At 54.1% G+C, this 22,728-nt stretch overlaps 3 protein-coding genes across 3 annotated transcripts in view; 2 read left to right on the top strand and 1 right to left on the bottom strand.

The window, feature by feature from the left end:
- The first annotated feature begins 6,679 nt into the window (after positions 1–6,679).
- Positions 6,680–9,851, top strand: LOC132513677 (sodium- and chloride-dependent creatine transporter 1-like). The gene is made up of 8 exons (XM_060138197.1): positions 6,680–6,809; positions 6,898–7,022; positions 7,660–7,772; positions 7,905–8,042; positions 8,122–8,224; positions 8,316–8,416; positions 8,506–8,676; positions 9,079–9,851. The coding sequence occupies exons 2-8, from the start codon at positions 6,977–6,979 to the stop codon at positions 9,217–9,219; spliced, it is 813 nt and encodes a 270-aa protein (XP_059994180.1). The 5' UTR covers positions 6,680–6,809; positions 6,898–6,976; the 3' UTR covers positions 9,220–9,851.
- Positions 9,852–12,086: 2,235 nt separating this feature from the next.
- Positions 12,087–13,261, bottom strand: LOC132514010 (olfactory receptor 10V1-like). The gene is given in 2 exon segments (XM_060138646.1): positions 12,087–12,695; positions 12,698–13,261. Coding segments are annotated over 2 exon segments (1,173 nt in total).
- A 7,259-nt stretch (positions 13,262–20,520) lies between these two features.
- Positions 20,521–22,728, top strand: part of LOC132514009 (sodium- and chloride-dependent creatine transporter 1-like) — a 4,096-nt gene continuing 1,888 nt past the window's right edge. The window contains exon 1 of the mRNA XM_060138645.1: positions 20,521–20,615. Within this exon, the coding sequence (XP_059994628.1) occupies positions 20,521–20,615 (95 nt within the window). The remainder of the gene's footprint in view (positions 20,616–22,728) is intronic.

Below are 22,728 nucleotides of genomic sequence, written 5' to 3'. Positions count from 1 at the left end.
CCCCCTATGAGAAATTTTAACTTTCTAATAATGCACCTTTATGTAAAGCATAAATGATTTTATTTCATTAAAATTTTTTTAACCATTTATAAAATTGAAGTATAGTTCGTTTACAGTGTTGTGTTAGTTTCAGGTGTATAGCAAAGTGATTCCATTACACACACACACATATTGTTTTATATATATATTCTTTTTCACATTCTTTTCCACTATACTTTATTACAAGATATTGAATATAGTTCCCTGTGCTATAGAGTAGGTCCTTGTTGTTTATCTATTTTATATATAGTAGTGTGTATATGTTAATCCCAAACCCCTAATTTATCTCTCCCCCTCTCCCTCTGCTATCCTCTTTGGTAACCGTAAGTTTGTTTTTTATGGCTGTGAGTCCATTTCTGTTTTCTAAATAAGTTCATTTATATCATTTTTTAAAGACCCCACATATAAGTGATATCATATGATATTTGTCTTTCTCTGTGTTACTTCACTTAGTATGCTAATCTGTAGGTCCATCCAGGTTGCTGCAAATGGCATTGTTTCATTTTTTTATGGCTGAGTAATATTCCATCGTATCTATTCCCACATCTTCTTTATCTGTTTATCTGTCAATGGGCGTTTAGGTTGTTTCCATGTCTTGGCTACTGTGAACAGCACTGCTCTGAACATAGGGGTGCGTGTATCTTATTGAATCATAGTTTTGCCTGGACATATGCCCAGGAGTGGGATTGCTGGATCATATGGTAGTTCGATGTTTAGTTTTTTAAGGAACGTCCATAGTGTTCTCCATAGCGGCTGCACCAAATTCACGCCCACCAACAGTGTAGGAGGCTTCCTTTTTCTCCACACCCTCTCCAGCATTTATTATTTGTGGACTTTTTTTTTTCTTTTGCTTCGTTGGGTCTCCATTGCTGTGCGTGGGTTTTCTCTAGTTGTGGCTGTCGGGGGCTACTGTTCGTTGTGGTGCGCGGGCTTCTCATTGCGGTGGCTTCTCTTGTTGCGGAGCACGGGCTCTAGGCACACAGGCTTCAGCAGTTGTGGCACGTGGGCTCAGGAGTTGTGGCTCGCAGGCTCTACAGCCCAGGCTCAGTAGTTGTGGTGCGTAGGCCCACCTGCTCCACAGCCTGTGGGATCTTCCCGGACCAGGGCTCGAACCCGCGTCCCATACACTGGCAGGCGGATTCTTAACCACTGCGCCCACAGGGATGTTCCCCCAGCAATGTTTTAAACAGTCCCGCCCCTGCCTTCTGGTGTCTCTGTTTGAGAGAACCACTGGCTTCAAGTACGACCCATTCATTTCCTAGTGGTTTAAACTCTTGCCCCAGAGCAGGAATGAGAGAAGCAGCAGACACAGACACTCTCCACACAGACCTTTGCTGAATTAAAGTTTGTTAAGTAAGTGGTTTTAAAGGGAAAAGAATGGAGCAGACTATTGTTTTCCACAGGAAAATCATTTCAAAACTAATAATTCCTTATGAAAATATTTAAACAACATGGAAATCTAAATAGTGAAAGGTTTCCTCCCTAATGCCCAGTGATGACATTGAAAGCAGGGTGGCTCATTCCAGGTGGTGACTCTGCCTTTCCCCACATGGTCATATGGTCGGAATGTATTCAAAAACAGGAATATGCCATACCCAGAATTCTGCAATTTGCTTTCATCTCTTTCCATATTAGTTCCCAGCTATCTACTGTGCTCTGACTGCCGTATGGTACTCCACCAGGACGGACTTGCTGTGATTTACTGAACGTTTCCCCTGTTGATGTACATTCTACCGATTTTTCACAATGACAAACACTGTAATTAACACTGTGGTCAATGCTGCCTTGTTCACATACACAAGAGTTTTTCTGTGAGTGTTTCCCAAAGGTGGGTCAAAGGATATGCATATCTTAATATTTAAGAGGAAATGCCTATCAAGCGTCCAGATAGATTTTACCACCACTCTGAGAGTGTATGAGTCTTTGTTTCTAACTAGAGCCTTCTCAAACACAGAAGATTTCAGTTAATTAAATTAATCCAAAGAAGACGTGGCACATATATACAATGGAATATTACGCAGCCATGAAAAGAAACGAACTTGAGTTATTTGTAGTGAGGTGGATAGATCTAGAGTCTGTCATACAGAATGAAGTTAAGTCAGAAAGAGAAAAACAAATACGGTATGCTAACACATAAATATGGAATCTAAGAAACAAAAAATGGTCATGAAGAACCTAGGGGTAAGACAGGAATAAAGACACAGACCTACTAGAGAATGGACTTGAGGACACAGGGAGGGGGAAGGGTGAGCTGTGACAAAGTGAGAGAGTGGCATGCACATATATACACTACCAAACGAAAAACAGATACCTAGTGGGAAGCAGCCGCATAGCACAGGGAGATCAGTTCCGTGCTTTGTGACCACCTAGAGGGGTGGGATAGGGAGCGTGGGAGGGAGGGAGACACAAGAGGGAAGAGATATGGGAACATATGTATATGTATAAATGATTCACTTTGTTATAAAGCAGAAACTAACACACCATTGTAAAGCAAATATACTCCAAAAAAGATGTTAAAATGTATTAATCCTACAGTGAGACCTGCTCTGGTCCCAAAAAGCAAATCTTATAAAACTAAGACTCAGGGGCTTCCCTGGTGGTGCAGTGGTTGAGAGTCCGCCTGCCGATGCAGGGGACACGGGTTCGGGCCCCGGTCCGGGAGGATCCCACATGCCGCGGAGCGGCTGGCCCCATGAGCCATGGCCACTGAGCCTGCGCGTCCGGAGCGTGTCCTCCACAACGGGAAAGGCCACAACAGTGAGAGGCCCGCATACCGCAAAAAAACAAACAAAAAAACTAAGACTCAAGAGGTTCATACTGTTTCCAAGTCACTTAATAGGATCCCAGAAGAAAGCTTAAGAATAAGTTCAGGAATAGAAACACATCCAGCACCCAAGGGAAATCTTATAATGCCTAGCATCCAATCTAAACTTACCGGGCATGCAAAGAGGCAGGAACATCCAAACCGTTATGACAGAAATCAGTTAAAATGCATCGATTGGAAAGGAAGAAGTAAATGTGCCTTTATTTACAGACAAAATGACTGTATATGTAGAAAGGCCCATGGGATTTATAAAAAGACCTATTACTATCAACTGGTGAGTTTAGCAAGGTTGCAGAATACAGGCTGTTTTAGAGGGAGCTTATCACCTCACCCCAAACACTTAACCAACTGCCCCAGCACTTTTCTTTGCAGACCTGAAACAAGGTCGGTAAGCCACAAACTCTTACTTAGTATTCTGGCGTTATACGTTAATATAAAAATGTAAATATAGAACTAAGAAAATATTCCAAAATTAACACTGAATGGCAGGACACAATTTTCTTTTTGTTCCACTTCTGACATTGTCTTCAATTAGGTGTGCTACCGGAATAGCTGAATCCCAGACCTCCCCTCCAACCTGAGCACAAATGCAAGAATATTAGGAGGTGCAGAAGCTAAAACTAAACTCAGACACAGAACAGCAGCTCAGTTGTATTTTCTGCAGTTAACATTTAATCACCAAACAAAATACGTGGACCCTGAGCGCCCAAGGGCCAGTACAGGCAAAAGACGAGGCCGCAACAAGTGGTGACCACTGAAGAAAGCAAGGGAAGGACGCCAAGGACACGACACATAAGTTAGGGTTAGCGCCCTGGGGCCTGCTGACGCTAAACGTAAAAGCGGGTAAAATTGTATCGCAAGATGTGAACCACCGAAGAAAGTTGGTTCACACAGAAGATGATGGAACTTCGGAGTTGGCCAAAGTCTTCAGCAGTGAATCGGCTAAAAGGGAGGGAAAAATAAAATTCAAGTTTGGGGAGGCACACGTCCCTCCCTGTCCCCCCACACCGACAATCCCAGAGCAGCACACTTCTTCTTTAGGCTTAACCCTCCCTTACAGCTCCACCTGGCCTGAGCCTGGCTCTGGCCACCTGCCACCAGCCCCTCCCTAGACCCCTGTAGAACCCACATGACCAGGACGGGGCCCTCCACATTGAGCTCCCTCTGAATGGGCTCTGGGACTACAAAGTATACACTCAGCAACTGGTGGGCGACCTCCGCGTCCATGGGCGATGGGAAATGCACAGTAAGGGTGCTGGAGGAGATATGGTTAAGGCACCACCCACACTAGTGATTTCGCCTGTGCCTCAGGCTTCCTCCTCACTGAGACCCGCCTTCACCCCCCCACCCCGCGGCTTCCCCGCCAGACCACCCCTTAGGCCGTCCACAACCTCCCACCCTATACACTGAGGCCACCCTGGACATCACCACCCCTACCCTCTGGTTTCCCTCAGGTTGGTTTGCCCCACCACCGTCCCGTCAGCCCAGACCACCCTTGGCCCATACCCTCCAGCCGCCCAGAGTTCCCTCCTTCTACACTTCAGGCCCCACCGCCTGCAGCCCCTCCCCACAAACCACCTCCAGCCCAGCCCCTGGACGCCCGGCCCACTGGGGCTCCTGGAAAAGGATACCACTGCAGCGCCTGCGGACCCGCATCTCCGGCCCCGGGTCCCGCGTCTCTACGTGGCCCTGCTGCGTGGGCTGCCCACTGGATCTGCACAAGGCCACCGGCTGCGCCACCTGCCTCTCCTGCGACGCCAGGGTTGCCAGGGTCTCCAGGGTCGCCAGGATCGACCGGGTCACCGGGGTCACCCTGGCCACCACATGCTGCTCCCACTGCAACGGCCGCGGCACCTGCGCCTTCGTCTGCTGCCCTCATGGCTCCTTCACCATCTGCCTCAGACGCCATCTACAACCGCTTCCACCCTCCCTACGAGTGGAGGAAGAAAAAAACGGTCCCTCACAAAACCAACCGTCTAACGGCCCCTCACGTGGGGATTCCCAGAGCGCCTGCGCAAACACACCGCTGGTAACGGCTCCTGACTCGTGATTGGCTCCCACCGACAGAGCCTGCAGGCTCTCCAGCCAATGGTCGCCCCCTTACGAAGCTCCACACCGCAGAGCGCTGTGTAACCCCAATGAGCCTGCGCAAACAGACACCCACATCTTCCGGTCCCTCTAACCGGCCTACCTCGCTCGGGCCCAGGCTCCCCGTAAGCGGCTTAGCCGTGAGGCCTCCAGGTGACGCCCCTCCACTTAGTGTGGCTGGAGCTCCCCAGTGCGCATGTGCAAACAGAGCCCCGCCCCACCTCCTAAGGCCTCCGGGCACGTAAGTTTCCCTGCCAAGCCTGCAAACCCCAGGCGAGCCCCGTGCGCTTCGAAGTCTGTGTCAGAGGCAGCCTGGCCAACTTCACGTGTGACCAGCCTGCTGAGCGCAGGTCCCTGTCATCGAGTTCTGCAAGGGAGTCGGGCACCTCTGGGCCAGGCCCGGCCAGCCCTCTGGTCTCCCACACGTAGCTCGAGTCTGCATGTGTGTGCGTGTGCACGCGTGCGTGTGTCGGGGCCCGGCCCTGCGGGGATGAGGCCAGGGATGCAGAGCGGGCGGTGCCTGCCCGCCTGGGGAAGGAAGCGGGGGGCTGCTGCTGGGCCCGCTGGGGACGGCGTGGGGCCAGGCCGCCAGGGGCTCCAAGGCTCCGGGGACACAGACTGCAGCGACTCCAGGCTGCAGGCTTGGCCCGGGCTTGCCAGGTGCATGGGGGAGACCGGCTGGCCGGAAGGGCTGTGGCGGCGGGGGGTGGGGTGGGGGTAGGGGCGGGGGGCCCCACCCCAGGACCACCCCCAGTCTCCTGGCCCTTTGTTGGCACAGACCTCATGGGCTTTCCCTCCCCCAGGAACAAAGTCTTGAGGCTCTTCGGGGGCCTGGAGGTTCCGGGGACCCTCAGCTTGGAGGTGACCCTGTGTCTGCTGGGTGCTGGTCTACTTGTGTGTCTGGAAGGGGGTCAAGTCAACAGGAAAGGTACAGCCGGGGTGACGGCAGGGCTGGGGGCAGCACTGCCTGGGGGGGTGTGGGTGTCTGCCAGCGACCACTGCTGCCACGAGAGGGAGGAGACGGCACCAGGGCCAGAGCCCGAGGAGGGGCAGGGACTTCAGTCCGGACCACTTGATCCCCAACCCTGGCTGGAGAGTCCTCTCCACCCTGCGCCTCCAGGCCCGGCAGCCTTCCCTCCCGAGTGGAGGTGGAGTGGCCCCGGCAGCGGCTGCCCCTTCCCTGGGGTGGGGGGCATCCCTGGCTCGCTTTTCCTGTCTTGCCTTCCTTCCCTTCCAGTTCCTCTCGTTTCTGGCTCTGCGTCAGCTTTTGACCTTCTCGGTCTGTCTCTCTCACCTGCCTGTCTGCCCTCGGGGACCCAGCGGGGAGCGTGGACCCATCCCTCCCTCAGGGGCTCCCTGTCAGGTTGTGGGCACAACTGTGTGAACAGACACACAATAAGACAGCCTGCCGGTGGTTGCGGGACACGCAGGACACGGCCAGGTCTCTGGAGGGCGGGAGCGTTCCAGCAGGGTCCGCAGAGCAGCCGCTTGGCGCTGCTTGCGTGGGAGGCAGAGGCCTTTGCTGCCGTCTTGATCTTGCCTCTGTCTCTGGCTAGGTGAGTTCTAATCCCCGGCACCAAGGACCCCCGCCTCTCTGCAGACCAGGACCTGGAGTCGGCACGGGAGGCGTGGGACCTGCGTGCGGGCTGCGGCCTCGCTCCCTGCCAGGGGAGGGCCCTGCCTCTCCCTCCCTCTGCAGCTGACCTGTGCTCGCCGTGGCTCCTCACACCTGCTCTCCCCTCGCTCATCTCCAGGTATGGATAGATGCCGGGACCCAGATTTTCTTTTCTTACGCCATTGGCCTGGGGGCCCTCACGGCCCTGGGCAGCTACAATCGCTTCAACAACAACTGCTACAAGTAGGCACTACAGCCCTGCCACCCCTGCCCTGCCTGCCCGTGGGCAGCAGGCAGTCTCACCAGCCCACACGGTCCCCTCTGCCCCCAGGGATGCCATCATCCTCGCACTCATCAACAGCGGGACCAGCTTCTTTGCTGGCTTCGTGGTCTTCTCCATCCTGGGCTTCATGGCCACAGAGCAGGGCGTGCACATCTCCAAGGTGGCGGAATCAGGTAAAGACGCCCCAAGCCCCAGCCCGGCCTCCGGAGCAGCGGCAGCTGCTGTCGTAAGGGACCGTGTACGCGAACGCACACAGAATGACGTTCTGAGAAATGAGAACAATTCAAACTCAATTTGTCACATCACTCTGGGCCAGGAGGCCTGGCTGAGCAGCTGCGAGGCACAGCTGTGCAGCCACCTCAGGCCAGGCCACGTGGAGCCCCGAGCCCCCATCCATCTGTATCCAGGGGCCTCGGGGTATGTCCTCACACTTGCCTGAGTGTTGTAGAGGGAAAGCTCGGCCTTCTCTGGGTCAGTGGTGATCTGCGACCACAGTAGCTGCCGGAACCCAGGTACAGAAGGCTGAGCCAGACACGCCACTCACGAGTACAGGTCTACCAAGGGCTTGCGGGGACCTTCCAGCCCCTGGTATGGCGCGCGCGCGTGCAGACACACGCACACGCACACGCACACGCACACACACACACGAGGGCCCGAGTGGCCCGGCAGTGTCTTGACAGAAGTGGAAAGGCCCTTGGCCACAGGGTGCCCTGGCATCGTCCAGTCCTCTGGTACCGTGGTGCAGGGTGGAGGGGGACAGGTCGTGGGTGGGGGGCTCCAGGTGTCCACACCCTGCCCCTTCCCCCTCAGGGCCTGGCCTGGCTTTCATCGCCTATCCCCGGGCCGTCACGCTGATGCCTGTGGCCCCGCTCTGGGCTGCTCTGTTCTTCTTCATGCTGCTGCTGCTTGGCCTTGACAGCCAGGTTTGAGAGGGGGGACGCAAGAGAGGGGGCTGGGAGGTGGGGGGGAGGGGGACTGGCGAGCAGAGGGCACACTGGGCGACGGGAGATGGCAGGTGGGTGGGGAGGGGCACGGCCTGAGTTGCCCGGCCACAGTTTGTAGGTGTGGAAGGCTTCATCACCGGCCTGCTGGACCTCCTCCTGGCCTCCTACTACTTCCGTTTCCAAAGAGAGATCTCCGTGGCCCTCTGCTGCGCCCTCTGCTTTGTCATTGATCTCTCCGTGGTGACCGACGTGAGTGGGGGCAGGGTGAGGGATGCCCCTGGCCTCAGGCTGCCGGCTGCCACCTTCCCTGACCTGGCTCCATCCCCAGGGTGGGATGTATGTCTTCCAGCTGTTTGACCACTACTCAGCCAGCGGCACCACCCTGCTCTGGCAGGCCTTCTGGGAGTGCGTGGTGATCGCCTGGGTGTACGGTAGGTCTGGGCCGACAGGCAAGCCGGGGGTGCGGCACGGTCAGGGGTGGTGCCTCTCTAGCTCTGGCCCTCCGGCCTCACGTGACCCCAGGAGCCGACCGCTTCATGGACGACGTGGCCTGCATGATCGGGTACCGACCTTGCCCCTGGATGAAATGGTGCTGGTCTTTCTTCACCCCGGTGGTGTGCATGGTAAGGGCCGGGAGAGGCTGGGCAGGGCGAGGGACACCGAGGGCCCGCAGTGGTGGCTGCCGGCTGAGCGCCAGGCTTCTCGCCCGCAGGGCGTCTTCATCTTCAACGCGGTGTACTACGAGCCGCTGGTCTACAACAACACCTACGTGTACCCGTGGTGGGGCGAGGCCATGGGCTGGGGCTTCGCGCTCTCCTCCATGCTGTGTGTGCCCCTCCACCTCCTGGGCTGCCTCCTCAGGGCCAAGGGGACCGTGGCTGAGGTCAGTTCCCCGCGCCCCGTCTCCCGCACACCATCCCTCCCTCCCGTTGGGTGGAGACGTGACCTCCAGAGCGCCCTGCCCCTTCTCCCACCTGCCGGGAGGGACAGACCGTTGTGCCGGAGCCTCTGGGCCAGCTCGGAGGGGGGTGTACGGGAGGAGAGTTGGCCCTCCAGGGCCTCGCTCAGGTGGTGGCGGCGGAGGAGAGGCCTGTCCCTAGCCTCTGTTCTAGCAGCCACTCGGCCCTCCACTGAACCCCTATTTCCCTAGCGTAGGGAGCGGGGCCTGGTCAGGAGGGGCGCGGCCCCGGGCCCCAGGTTGGTGGCAGGTGGCGGGAAGCGGAGAGAGGCCAGGGACAAGCAGGTGCCCCTCCCCAGGGACTCAAGGTGTCCCTCTCTCCCGCAGCGCTGGCAGCACCTGACGCAGCCCGTCTGGGGCCTCCACCACTTGGAGTACAGAGCTCAGGACTCGGATGTCAGGGGCCTGACCACCCTGACCCCAGTGTCTGAGAGCAGCAAGGTGGTGGTGGTGGAGAGCGTCATGTGACAGGTGCCCCGGCTCACATCACCAGCTCACCCTCTCGTAGCCATAGCAGCCCCTGCTCTAGCCCCCCACCCCCCCAGGGGGCTTGCCTTTCCCTGACACCTATGGGGTCTGCCGGGGGGGGGGAGGGGAGGAAGCACCAGAGTGCTTATAACTAAAATAACTTTTTCCATTTTTAATAAAATGCCAAAAATATCACAACCCACCAAAAATAGATGCCTCCCCCACCCCCCTTAACCAAGCTGGTGCACACGCTGCTTCCCAAGCCCTGCCGCCCGCCCTCCAGTGCCCGCTACCGTCACGTCTCACCTGACCCCACCAGGCCCTGCCTGCCTCTCTCCAGGCTCTGCCCAGCACACCCCTGGGTGGCCCCTCACCCCAGGGGCAGCAGTGGCAGCTCGGGGAACAGGGGGACTGGAGAGCAGAGGGGGCAGGCGAGGGGGGGGCAGCAGAACCAAGGCGAATATTTCAGCTGGGCTAGACCCCTCTCCCCGTCCCTTCTCTAGAAGCTTAGAGAGCCAGCCAGCAAGGGAACCTTCAGTTCCTGAGCCAGTTGCCACCAGTAGCAGTTGTGTGAGCTTGAGTGCATGTGTGCGTGAGTACATAGGGTATAGACATAGATCTCTGTTTCTTAGCCAAGGGGGCGTCATCTCTTACCTGACAGATTGCTGTGCGCCTGCTCTCTGGGAACCCCTCCTCCCTGGGCAGGTCAGTGGGTTATCGTCATGTCACCCAGGATCACGCCCCAACCACACAGACCCACGTCCTGTCCCACGGCACCCAGGAGAGGGTCTCCCTCCTCCCTGGGGCCCCCTGTGCCGCCAGACTCCCACCCCACTGCCTGGGAGTGATGGAACCCCCTGTCTCTGCACCCCTGCCCACCCAGGGCCTTGTGTGTGTGCACGTTTGTGTGGGTGCACACGTGCACAGGAACACGTGGGTCGGTGCTGTGCACACACGGCAAGGCCGTGGTGGATGGGAACCCGAGGCTGCTCTCCTGTCAGCAGCATTCCCTTGCCTTAAGTGCGAACTCGACCGAGGCGGTCATTAAAAAGGGGTCGGGGACTCAGAGGCATCTGAGCTGTGCCTTAAAGGAAGAGCGAAGTTTAGATAAATGGCGAGGGTGGGAGACCGGTCAGTACCTTGACTTTTCTAGCGTCTTTATTGCGGACATTTCACATGTACGCACAAGGAGAGAGAGTAGTGTTTTTAAGAATCCGCCTACCTTTCACCCGGCTTCAACACTTGTCAACGTTTCACTAGTTTATTTTGAAAATAAGGAAGGGTTTAGGGGTGAGAGTAGTGAAAATAATATCTCTTGAAGAGATAAAAGAAGAGGCACCCCTCGAAGCTTGTCCAAATAAAGGGGTGCCCGTGCACCCCTCTCGTAAGGGTATCACATGGCCCTGAAGCACAGGGCCCGCGTAGGGTTGCAACGGGATGTGGTCGGCAACAAGCGGCTACTGGCGTTTTGGTCGCTGTCTCTCTGACTTTCACGTCAGTTCTCTCTCCACATACGCTGAAGCTAGCGATCACCCCACCTTCACTTTGATCAACCTGGAGTCGCCGTCTGGGTTCCCTGCAATGAACCCAGATGATAGCACCGCCTCCTGCCCCTCCAGGCTCTGCCCTTTCCTAGGTCTGAGGGCGCAGGCCAGAGAGCAAGTAGGGCTGGACACGAGGGAAAATTACCCACGTGGTTCCTGCCCTCCAAGATCTGCCACTCCCATTGAGGAGTGCCCCTCTGGTGGCTCTGAGGGCCCCTCTGTGGCAGGAGGTGGGGTCATCGTCTAGGAATGATGAGGGAGGTGGTAGGAGACATGAATTGAGGAGAGTAGGCAAGGTTGGGGTTTGGTGAGGAAGGTTTTGGGGGTTTAAACTATGAGGAAGTGTATTGTTGACCGAACACGAAGGCTAGAGGGAGGTGATGATGGTTGTGGTTGAGTTTTCCAATGAAGGGTCATCAAGGACCCAGACCCTTTCCTTCCTGACCCTTTTAAACAGCATGTGGGTGTTCTAGGCTTGGTGCTGGGTGAATGACTCCTGCCTATGAAAGAAGAGCTCGTAACCATCGTATATTTTCTAAATAATTGGTTTTATTTTAGTCTTTTAAATAAGGTGCTCAACTCGCCAGCCTCATTTGTGAGCTCTTTTGTGCCTTATGCTTTGTCGTATCCCCAGTGCCACGGGCAGTGCCTGGTACCCACAAGGTGCTCATTCACTCATTCAAGAATTATTTGCTGCTAAGTGCTAGGATGCAGGGATCCAGGGCACCTTGCCCAGCCTGTGGGGTGGACGTGGGGTCAGCAAACACTTCCTTGAGATCGTAATGCCGGACCTGAGTCCCTGAATCTCGGAGGCTCAGCAGGATATTGAAGGCTTCCCTTCCATTAGCAGCCAGAGTCTGAAGCTGTTCCTATGCCAGAACTCATGGGAGGGCGGGGGGGGGGGGCGGTCAGCGTCCAATTAGTGCTGATTGAACACCTGTTATGTGCCTGGTGCCGGGCGGCAGGTTAATCACAGTTCTTGCCTGCAAGGAGCCTCTCGGCCAGTCAGGGAGAGAGCAAAGCCCTTCAGCCCTAGGTAATGAGTGAGCGCACGGGCCCTCCCCAAGGCCGCCAGGAGTGAGCGGCCCTCGAACCCATGGCAACATGAGGAGGGGCCAGCTGGCCCAGAGGCTGGAAGCGGGGTAGGTCGGGAAACGCGGCGGAGAGGAGGGCGCGCAGGAGGAGGGTGGAGTGGGTTACAGCCCCTGGGCTGGCTCTGCCTTTGCCCCCTTGCCTTTACCTCATTTGGACTTGGGAGCTCGCTCCTTGTACTTCTAGCTCTTTGGCCGGAGAAGTGTCTGACGGTGCTCCAGAGTCTGGGTGTCATCGTCCGCGAAGGGGCCGTGAAACGTTCACTGACCCCCCCAGAGCTGCTCCATCTCGGAAAGCGTCAGGGTTTGTTCCACGTGTGACGGCGGGAAAGGGGGCGGTAAGGTCCAGGCGCCCGCAGAACCACAGCGCAGCCCTCAGGAGGAGGCGTGGGGCTGCGAGGGCTGCGCGGACATGACCGACTGGGCTCTGGCACGTGGACCCCCTCTTCCCGCTCCCCTTGCATTGGACTGCCGGCCTCGTCTGGTCGTGGCTCTCCAGGAGTCTCTTGAGGGCCCCCTCGACTTCCTTGTTCCTCAGACTATAGACCGTAGGGTGGAGCACGGGAGTGACACTGGTGTAGATTAAGGACACGGTTTTGTCCTGTTCTGGGGCGTAGCATGACTTGGGGCGAATGTAGATGAATATTGTGCAGCCGTAGTGCAGAAGGGAGACCAGCAGCAGGTGCCCAGCACAGGCGGAGAAGGCCTTGCTCCTGCCCTCAGCCACGTGGATTCTGAGGACGGCAGCGATAATGAACCCGCAGGAGAGCAGGGTCAGCAGGAAGGGAACCAACAGGATGAGCAGGCAGACGAGGAAGACCGCGACCTCACTGGCCCGCGTGCGTGCGCGCAGGCCAGGAGTAGCACAGCGGGGATGTCACAGAAGAAATGACTGATCTCATGAGACTGACCAAAGGGGAAGAGGGATATCAGTGTGGGGAGGGTGAAGGAGAGCGCAAGTCCGCTGACTCACGCCAGAGCCAGCACCTGCAGACACAGGGTCCTGGCTATGATGAGTGTGTAATGCAGGGGCTTGCAGATGGCCACAAAGCGGTCGTAGGCCATCGCAGCCACGAGGAAACACTCTGCCCTGCCCAGGGCGCTGAAGAGATGCATTTGCAGGGCTCAGCCCAGGAAGGGCATCCGCTGGCTCCCGGACAGGAAACTGGCCAGCATGCTGGGGACGATGACCCACGTATAGCCGATTTCAATGGTGGACAGGTTGCGAAGGAGGAGATACGCGGAGTCAAAGAGGGTGATGAGCGCAAGAGTCGTGTGCCCTGCTAGGGTGACAAGATGCGTGATTAGAAACAGTCCAAACAGGGAGATTTGTAACTCAGCCAGGTCCCCAAAGCCCAAGACAATGAATTCAGAGCTCAAGGTGTGCTGCTTCTGCAGTGGGGCCATCCTGCGTTCTCCTCTGTCGAGCTCCTGGGCCGGAAAAGGCAGCTTTCTAGCAATTCTCTAAGTCGTGGGAGACCCTGGAGCCCTCTCCACAGATGGCCATTGTCCCCATTCTGTGAGCCTTTTGAACTCTGCCTTCTGTTCAGCGAGAGCGGCGGAGTGCTCGCTCTGATGGTGACGTCACTTTAGTTCACCTGTTGAGTTATTACAGAAACGAGCCGAGATGAGTGAAGTTGTCTTTAACAGACCCTAAGGAAAGTCCTCCTTCTGACTACGTTTTGAAGAGCGGCCTCAGGGTAGGGGTTGGGTGCTGAGCGTGATGTTACTTAGGTTGGAACAGAGGCCGGGCCGGCGGGGTCATTGACGCCGTGGGGAATTCCCGTGGGATGGAGGGTCCGGCGAGTTGGTCTTAAAGACACTTTGGCTCTGTGCGTTGGCTATGTTGTCCCTCCCTCGCCACCGCCCCTCCCCACCAAACTCCCAGGATTCCTGCAGCCTCCCCCGTTTCAGCTCCGCTGAGTCGCAGGGAGACCCCGGCTTACGTGTGACCCCGCTCTAGACACCTCTTCTGAGCCCTGGGCTGAGTCAGGCGGATTCTCTCTCTGGCTACCCCAAAAGCCTGTGGGCTCCATGATGGCAAGAATGATTTCTTATTTAGGCTCTCCAACAGTGGTTGGCACATATTAGTGTTACTGGTGCAGATCTGTTGACTAAAAGTCTGTTGCTCGTTTCTGCATCCTCTGCAGTTAGGGCAGAGTCAGACATTGAGTAGGCACCCAACACGTATGCTTGAGTTAATGGTTAAGTGAAAGCAGGGAACCTTTGACGTATTGGGGATGCTGAGGTCATGATCGTCCAGGGTGGGAGGAAGCAGGACAGAACTAGGACATAGTCGGCACCTTCCCAGACTTTGGGGGACACGTTTGCTTCTCTCTTCCCCGGTAGGACCAAAGATACAAGTAGGAGGCCTTATGCCTAGGCTTCGATTCCTTCCTGTGCATCCCTTTCTCACAACAGAGGAGAGGAGAAGCTTGCTAAAGAGTCTAGAGATCTAACACATCGAGACTCAACAGGAGTGACCTGTTGAGGTCACTGAGATGGGTTCTCTTTACTTTCAGCGCCTCGTGGAAATGGAGTTGTCACCTCAAGGACAGGAGCTCACTTAGGTACCATTTGGACCGGGGCCAAAGTGTGAGACTCGAAGTGTGTTCACTGAAACCTGAAAACCCATTCTGCTGATGGTTTTGCTTGGCCCAGACGGAGTTTGTGCTTCCAGTTTTCCAGCCCCTTGCATGTTACACTGACTATTCTTTGGGTGTTCACTGACCTAATGGGCGCCTAGAGTCTCTGAGCAGCACGGGTCCCTGGAGGGCCGTTTGCAGAGCCGATGGTCACGACGTCTTCCCCGGATGACGCCTTCCCTGCTCCCAGCCCTGCCACCAGCTCCGCCTGGAAATCACACTAAGTGCCCTGCTCTGCCAGCGGTCTGAGTGAGGCCATCCTTTCCGGGTTCTTGTTTCTCTTCCTTGGACTCGGACCCTCGGCTCTGGCTTGGCCACAGCTGATCACTTCCACTCTTTTTTCCCATGACGGGGCTGCGGACATGTGGGGATTGCTTTGTTTCATTTGGGCCCTAAACCTTGAAAACACTGAAAACACAAAAATGAAAGTCAAAGACTTTCAAAGACACATGATCCAAACGGTTGAAAAGCGAGAAGTGAAAGTCAGTGTGACTTTCTCCCCCTGCTCTCCCAGAGAGCATCGCTCTCAGCCGGGGGGCTCACTTCCTTCCCTGCTTTGTCCGGTGCGTACAAACGCAAACACTTCACGCACACGCACACACTCACACGCATGGGCATACACACACATACACACTCCCACACGTGTACACAGAAACAAGCATGCACACACCTTACACACGCAAGCATAAACACGATCACATGTACGCACACATACACATTTGCACACGTGTACGGACACACACAGTGCACACCTGCGCGCATACATCAACACACACCTGCACGCATATATGCACATGTTCCCACACTCACACGTGTATGTATATAAACGTTCACCACAGTCACACATTAAAAGCTGAAATGGGATCATATTACACATATAAACTTACTGCCCTTAGACTGCCCTTAGTGTTTTCACCGCATAATGTGTCCGGGAGAGGTTTTCAGTCAGCACATAACTGGTTTACTTCAATCTTCTTTTGTTTTTTTTAACATCTTTATTGGAGTATAATTGCTTTACAATGGTGTGTTAGTTCCTGCTTTATAACAAAGGGAGTCATACTTCAGTCTTTTAACTGCCGCATTCTACAGTATGGATGCACTGTAATGTCATTAAGTGTAATGAAATAATACAACAAACACACGATAACAGATAAAACCTATACACAAAAGTAAATAAAACATAATTAAAATAACTGAGACTTTAATCAGTCTTTCATTACTTCGGTGTTGCAGTGGTTTCTATTTGTTTCTTACCACACGCCACGGTCCAAAGCATAGCCCCGAGTGGAGCGCGGAGCAGTGGCCCCGCGTGAGTACGGCTCGTGCATCCTTCCTGCTCTTTTCTCGCGTGCCTGGAACGGCCCCGGAGAAGAGATCTGGTTTGGTTACCTGGGAGGCACAGATCAGCGCGTGAAGCGGAAAACCGGGGAGAAGCCCGAGGAGGAGGAAAGCCCATCTTCAGGGAAGCAGCGGCAGCGCCCAGTGGCCTGGACCCGGTGGCACAGCTTCCCGCAGCCTGGCCGGTGGCTTTCCCGCCTGTCCGGACCACGGGGAGCGAGCCCTCGGAAGCACTGTCTGATGGCTGGAAGGAAGGGAGTGTCCTTAGAGGAGCTGCTACGTTGGCCCTACAGGAGAGGTGGGGAAGGAGGCCGTCCCTGTGGTCCACCCCACCGAGGGGAGACCCTTCCCTAGGTCACACAGCTGAACCCAAGCCCAAACTCAATTGCTCAGGTTTTCCTTGCCAAAAAAAGAAAAAGAAAAAGAAAAAACAGTCTAGATCTTGACAATGTTGTTTAACTCAGATCTGCTGAAATTGCGGGCCCACTGTGCCGTCACCAGTACGCGAATGGGCCTCAGGCTGATTTTAGAGGCAGAAAATGCACAGGTTTGCTTGGGTTTGAATCAAGCCATCAGGCCTTGCTAGAGAGGAGTGCAGAGTGGGCAGTGGAGCCCGAGATTGGTGAGCTTTTAAGCCCCCCAGCCCCCAAAGCTGAGAGTCTACAAGGGGACTTAATCAGGGCCATCGGGGATTCCATTTTTAATCTGCAAACTCTGAGTCATCAAAGTAGCTTCATTGAACGAAGTGGGGACTGAGGGTTATGGAAGCTTGAGAAAGCTACTACTCAGCTGACCCAGGCTTCTGTCTAATACTTTCATCTCCCCGGTTCTGGTCTAGGTGTAGCCCGATGTCCAACCTGCACCGTGCCCTGCATCCTCGTAAGGCAGGACCCCAACGACGCCTCGCCTACATTCATAAAGCCAGTCTTCCCCCTGCAGCCACTCTGGGCCTTCCTTTGGTTCACTTCCACGGCCCACAGGCTTGCTCAGAATAAACCTCCCTTCCACCGCCGTCCTTTGGAGGATAGCCCTGCCCGGGCCAAAGCCTCGGAGGGCTAGCTCGGTGCTGGCCTGCAGGCGGCAGTGGGACAAGGCCTGCCCCGCAGCACTCTGCCACACTCTGCAACCGGAAACAGGACCCCCAAGAGCCCTCTGGGTACTTAGAATTACACACACTTCCCCTTGAATCATTCCAGTCGTTTCTGCCTCTAATCATGACCCCAGAGGGGCTGCCAACAGTCCAAGGTGGGCCTACGGCACTTTTCCACCTTCCTCTCCCTCCTCCCTGGCCTGTTTCTCCTCTTGGCCCCAGTTTCTAATACAAAAGCTCTTCTGCCATCTAATGGAGAGGAGCACCGTGCAACTCTCCAGCGTCGGTGAGTGCCCTGACGCGGCGGCAGCGCGGGGCTGAGGATATGCTGCCTCCCTCCAGCTAATGCGCATGCCCGCCTTAGTGCCAGCATTCCCGGCACGTGGGGTCCGAAGGGAGGGATGGCAAGTAAGAGGTTTGAAACATAAATTCAGCCCTTTGGAAGAAAGGCACCTCAGAAGGGCCCTAAGTAGCTGGGGCTGCCGCTCTGCAAACTCCCAGATGTTCTAAGGCAGTGTCAGCACGGCTGCCACACCACTCACAGCCACAGACTCTGTGTGTCTCCCCTGGTTTCCTCGAGGAAAGAGATGCCACGTGGAGATGCAGTGAAATACACTGTTGGTGAGCAGCGTCCAGAGGTCCACGTTTCCTCACCAGCGGGAATTTGTCAGAGGTTCTCAGTGTGGAGTATTTGGTCTCTTTCTCCTTCCCTTTCCACTCCCTCCAATGGGTTGTTCTGAGTCTAAGTGTGTGGGGTGTAGGGAATTAGCTGTATTCACAAACCAGCCCTTACCAGTGTAGAGGCTTTGCTTCCCCATCTGTTGGGACTTTTCTTGTATTTCTCAAGTGGTTCAGAACTCCGGCAGGGAAGAGGTATGCTATTTATTGGCCCTTCTTCACTCCCCCAAATTCTCAACTTACGTGCTAATATTTGTACCTAAGTTTCTTAGAAATTGTGCTGCCAAGGAGGCAGGCATGCAGTCCTGAGTGGGGAGCCTCAGAATTCCCTTCATTTCTCAGGGAGGGAACTCCGCTCCCGCTTCCTCACCTTACGGGCAGTGGGTCGGGACACTAGGCCTCTTCGTGGAACCACGTGCTTGTATTCGGTTAGGACGTGATGATGAAGCAATCTGGTTGATTGTTCTTCCCTTAACAGTCTCTTCATGGTTGTTCTGATTTACTGAGGTATAGTTGATGTACAGTATTATATAAGTTTCAAGGGGCACAGCGTAGTGATTCACAGTTTTTAAAGGTTATAATCCATCTATAGTTATTATAAAATATTGGCTCTATTGCCTGTACTGTACAATATATCCTTGTAGCTTATTTATTTTGTACATAGTAGTTTGTACCTCTTAATCTTCTTAGTGACAGATTGATGGGTTCTCTTTATTTTCCTGCCTTGTATTTTGGCAACCACGAGGAGTTCCACAGTTGAAATTACCTGTAGGTAGGTAAGCATCGGATTTCTAGGACCACCAGGCACCCCATGCCCCTGATTTCCTTCCATCTGCTTCCTTCCCTCGGGGGAGAAGCGTCCACAGACCTTGGGGCCGGGACGGGTTGGTCTCAGCCAACCCAGATTTTGGAGTTTGTGGGAATACCTTGTCACCTAGTTTTGTTGTGGACGTTACCCTGGGTTTTTGGTTTTGCTATCGTTTCCTGTATCTCTTTCTCGTTCTCCTTCGGTGCTGGGAGAGTAGATGAGGATTTTGTGAAGATTCAAAAATGATGTTACCACCTCTGCTGCCACCTTCCCAGAATCGAGAAACTGTATGACTTCTGGATCAGAATGATTAATAAAGATATCTTAACATCGATAAAACAAAACACAGAAAAATTAGACGTTCTGGGCAAATCGTGACTTGACATGGATCTAAGTCCTCTGTCCATGTTTCTCCTGAAACGACAAATGACGGGGGACCGAGGGGCGCAGGAGAGCAGAGCCCCTTGGGGAATTGCACCCACTGACTGAGAAGGGTCAGGGCTGGAGGTTCGGCAGCCGGAGGAGGGGGACGCAGCCTTCTGGGGAGAAGTCCACCTGATACTGGTCGCATCTGATGATGTCAGGGCCAGAGCTGGGCACTGCCACGGAGTGGCTTTCTGGGGGGACTGTGCCCAACCGACCGACTGGCTACTGCCCTAGGATAGAAAAAGAACGTCTGTGCTGCAGTCGTCTTGGGCTCCAGCCTCACCACCCTCACTATCACTTGCTCCATGTTGAAGAGGACAAATCTAAAGCTGAGGGAGATGAAGCATCTTAGCTTCCCCGCAGCCACCCAGCCGGGAAGGGGTGGAGTTGAGTTGGGCCTCGGGTGGTCTGCCTGGCCCCAGCTCAGCTCCACCTCACAGTCAAGTCTGGCCTCAGTTTCCACTGTAAGCAGACTAACGCTTGACTCTTGTCTGCTTCACGTGTCTGTGTTTGGTCCCCTATTAGTCTCTAAATCCGTCCATACGCCCTGGCACAGAGGAGGTATACAGCAAATGATGGCTCTCAGTCTATTAACGCTGGTGTGTGGTCAAGGATCACAGAGGCTGCTCACGTCAGTAATGTGGTTGGCATACACCTCTAATTGTTTCCCCTGAGGTTCTCTTGCCAAGATCCTTTTGTATTTCCTAAATCTCTCTCTGCTTAACAAGGGCCAGCACAGGTGACCCCCAACCCGGACTGCAGGTCGGAAAGTTGGGATTCCTTTCCTGAGCCGTACTGTGAGCCATGTGACTCGGGGACGTGCCGCTCTCTCCCTAGAGGGTGAGTCTAGCTGAAGATGCGCCAGGTATGCTTGTCCTTTGTGTGTCCCAAGCGAGAGGACGGGACTTTCTTATGACCTATGCTGACTTCACTGCAGCCCTGAGCCGCTGGGCAATGGGAGGCCGGCCACAGGCTACAAGGGAACTCAGAGGCAGAGGACTCCAGAGTCCCTGGCAAGTTTGTGCCCAGAGGGACGTCCTTTGCCCCTGTCCCAGGTGGACCTCAGAATCTGGGGACCAACTAGTCAGGAAATGTTGATAGCTATGGAAAGAGTGCAAATTTAGACTACACCCCTGGGAAAGAAGGACTCACCTCTGCCCACATGTTCATTCTCTGCTGCGGTCGGTGCCTGCTCTGCAGAAGTGCAAGGGCGTTACTGATCAAGCATCCTGTCCCGGAAGGACCTACCATTGACTCCTGATATATACAGCTCTTAGATCCTCAAGGCTGTTTTAACACCTTACTATCAAGCTCCTCAAGGCACAGGTGATTGAGCCTACCGGCTTCCGTCTAAAGGAAATCACGCACAGACCAGAGACTACAGTTCTTTCCATTTCCCAGCTGAACTAGAAATCCAAACTTCAGGTAAGTGAAGACATCATGGTTGGCCAGAGCACTGTTGAAATCAGGCAAACAGGTTACGATTTGACAAGAGAGGGCTGGTGAAAATCTCACCGTGTTCATCCCAAAGCAGGTTTAATCTCAGGAAAACAAAGTTTGGCTCAAAGGCAGAGCAGGAAGGGGCTCTCCTTCTGATGTTCTCTACTCCCATCACTGAGCTGCTCAGCCCATCTCACAAAGGCAGTTCGTGGCAATTCCATCTCATGCCCTGGGGGCTGCAATGCCGTTTTCGGAAATAGATGCCATCTATGGAGTTCTCAGTGAAGAGCATGCTGGGGCCTTTTCCCCGGGGACGATGTTGCCAGTATCTCAATGGTACAGGATACTTTTACGTGCGTAGAGGCTGCTCTCCTTAGTCCTCCAGACGGCTCAGTCTGCTCACACAGCGCCACTCCATGAGGCCAGAGTCAGCCCCGATGGCAACGAGAAGCCACCACCTTCTGTAAGGACTAGCCCGTTCCACGCCCCAGCACACGGCGCCAGCTTCCTGTGGAACCAGGCCCATCAGTGGCTTCTGAAAAGCTGCGTGGTCTTCATGACTGCCGTTCAAACCCTGGTAGGCACCCTGCTAGGGGTAAGTGAAGGCTTCCCAAGGCACAGGCAGGGAGGGGTAGCTTTAAATTATGAATATTCACAGTAAGCCAGAAATCACATCTTTGCCACTATTTAAACTTATGAACAATTTCCGATGCTAGCTTAAAAATGTGTGTGTGTGTGTGTCATAGTTTCACAAAATTCTTTTGCAGGGAAGTGAGCAAAATTGTCTGGAGTCCACTGACTGGAGTCGATAGGACCTTGGCTGCGGCCTTCAAAGCCCTCGGTGGAGGTGGCCTCAGGCCTCTCGTGTGTCTGCTCTGTGACCGGAGCACAGCAAGCGTATGTCCTCACAGGAGCAGAGGTGGGCGCTGCTTCCAGGACCCCGCACTGTTTTTAGAATCGAACGGCATGAAGGCACGAAAACCCTCATGTGGGAAGTGAAAGTGCGAGTCACACGACAGAGGTGTGACTTCAGCCTTGGGGACCAGCAAGGAGGGGGACGGGAAGGCCTCTTTCCCTAGGACTGGAGTGAATCACTTTCTCTCTCATTTTCGTGTTCGGACCCTACAGTCACGAAGCGTCTGAAAAGCTGTCTGTGTCTGTGTCTGCTGCTTCTCTCATTCCTGCTCTGGGGCAAGAGTTGAAAGCCACTAGGAAATGAATAGGTTGTACTTGAAGCCAGTGGTTCTCTCAAACAGAGACACCAGAAGGCAGGGGCGGGACTGGTTAAAGCATTGCTGGGCGGACTTCCCTGGTGGCGCAGTGGTTAAGAATCCGCCTGCCAGTGCAGGGCACGCGGGTTCGAGCCCTGGTCCGGGAAGATCCCACAGGCCGTGGAGCAGGTGGGCCCACGCACCACAACTACTGAGCCTTGGCTCTAGAGCCTGCGAGCCACAACTACTGAGCCCCCGCGCCACAACTCCTGAAGCCTGCGCGCCTAGAGCCCGTGCTCCGCAACAAGAGAAGAGGGAGACGGGGAGAGATAAATTAGGGGTTTGGGATTAACATATACACACTACTATATATAAAATAGATAAACAACAAGGACCTACTCTATAGCACAGGGAACTATATTCAATATCTTGTAATAAAGTATAGTGGAAAAGAATGTGAAAAAGAATATATATATAAAACAATATGTGTGTGTGTGTGTAATGGAATCACTTTGCTATACACCTGAAACTAACACAACACTGTAAACGAACTATACTTCAATTTTATAAATGGTTAAAAAAATTTTAATGAAATAAACAAAATCATTTATGCTTTACATAAAGGTGCATTATTAGAAAGTTAAAATTTCTCATAGGGGGCTTCCCTGGTGACACAGTGGTTGAGAGTCCGCCTGCCAATGCAGGGGACACGGGTTCGAGTCCTGGTATGGGAAGATCCCACATGCCGCGGAACAACTAAGCCCGTGTGCCACAACTGCTGAGCCTGCGCTCTAGAGCCCACGAGCCACAAGTACTGAGCCCACGCACCTAGAGCCCATGCTCTGCAACAAGAGAAGCCACCGCAATAAGCCCGTGCACTGCAACGAAGAGTGGTCCCTGCTTGCGCAAAGTGCAGCAACAAAGACCAAAGGCAGCCAAAAATAAATAAATAAATAAAATTTTTTCCTCATAATGTCTCTGCACTAACCCCTATGAGCAGTTTTATGTGTATTCGTCCAGATTTTTTCCTAGGATATGCTAACCTGCATTTACAATGTTTTTTTACATAAATAAGATCACATCAAGTACCAATTTGGCTGTTTATAATTCTTATTCCATGAATGCCATGTTCTTGTCATTTGTACAATTCCCTATTCGATTGTTTGTCTTTTATGTACTGATTTCTAAGAGTTTTTTGGGTTTTTTTTTCATATTTTAAAGATATTTTCTTTAGCTTG

This window comes from Lagenorhynchus albirostris, chromosome X, assembly GCF_949774975.1.
Source record: "Lagenorhynchus albirostris chromosome X, mLagAlb1.1, whole genome shotgun sequence".
NCBI classification, from domain to species: Eukaryota; Metazoa; Chordata; class Mammalia; order Artiodactyla; family Delphinidae; genus Lagenorhynchus; species Lagenorhynchus albirostris.
This window is presented reverse-complemented; position numbering and strand designations above follow the sequence as displayed.

Excerpts from the sequence above, each read along its gene's own strand:
- LOC132513677 (XM_060138197.1), top strand. The coding sequence starts at position 6,977 with ATGGCCACAGAGCAGGGCGTGCACATCTCCAAGGTGGCGGAATCAG. Across the intron at positions 8,043-8,121 it reads ATCTCTCCGTGGTGACCGAC|GGTGGGATGTATGTCTTCCA; the intron begins GTGAGTGGGGGC and ends CTCCATCCCCAG. Across the intron at positions 8,225-8,315 it reads GGTGATCGCCTGGGTGTACG|GAGCCGACCGCTTCATGGAC; the intron begins GTAGGTCTGGGC and ends ACGTGACCCCAG.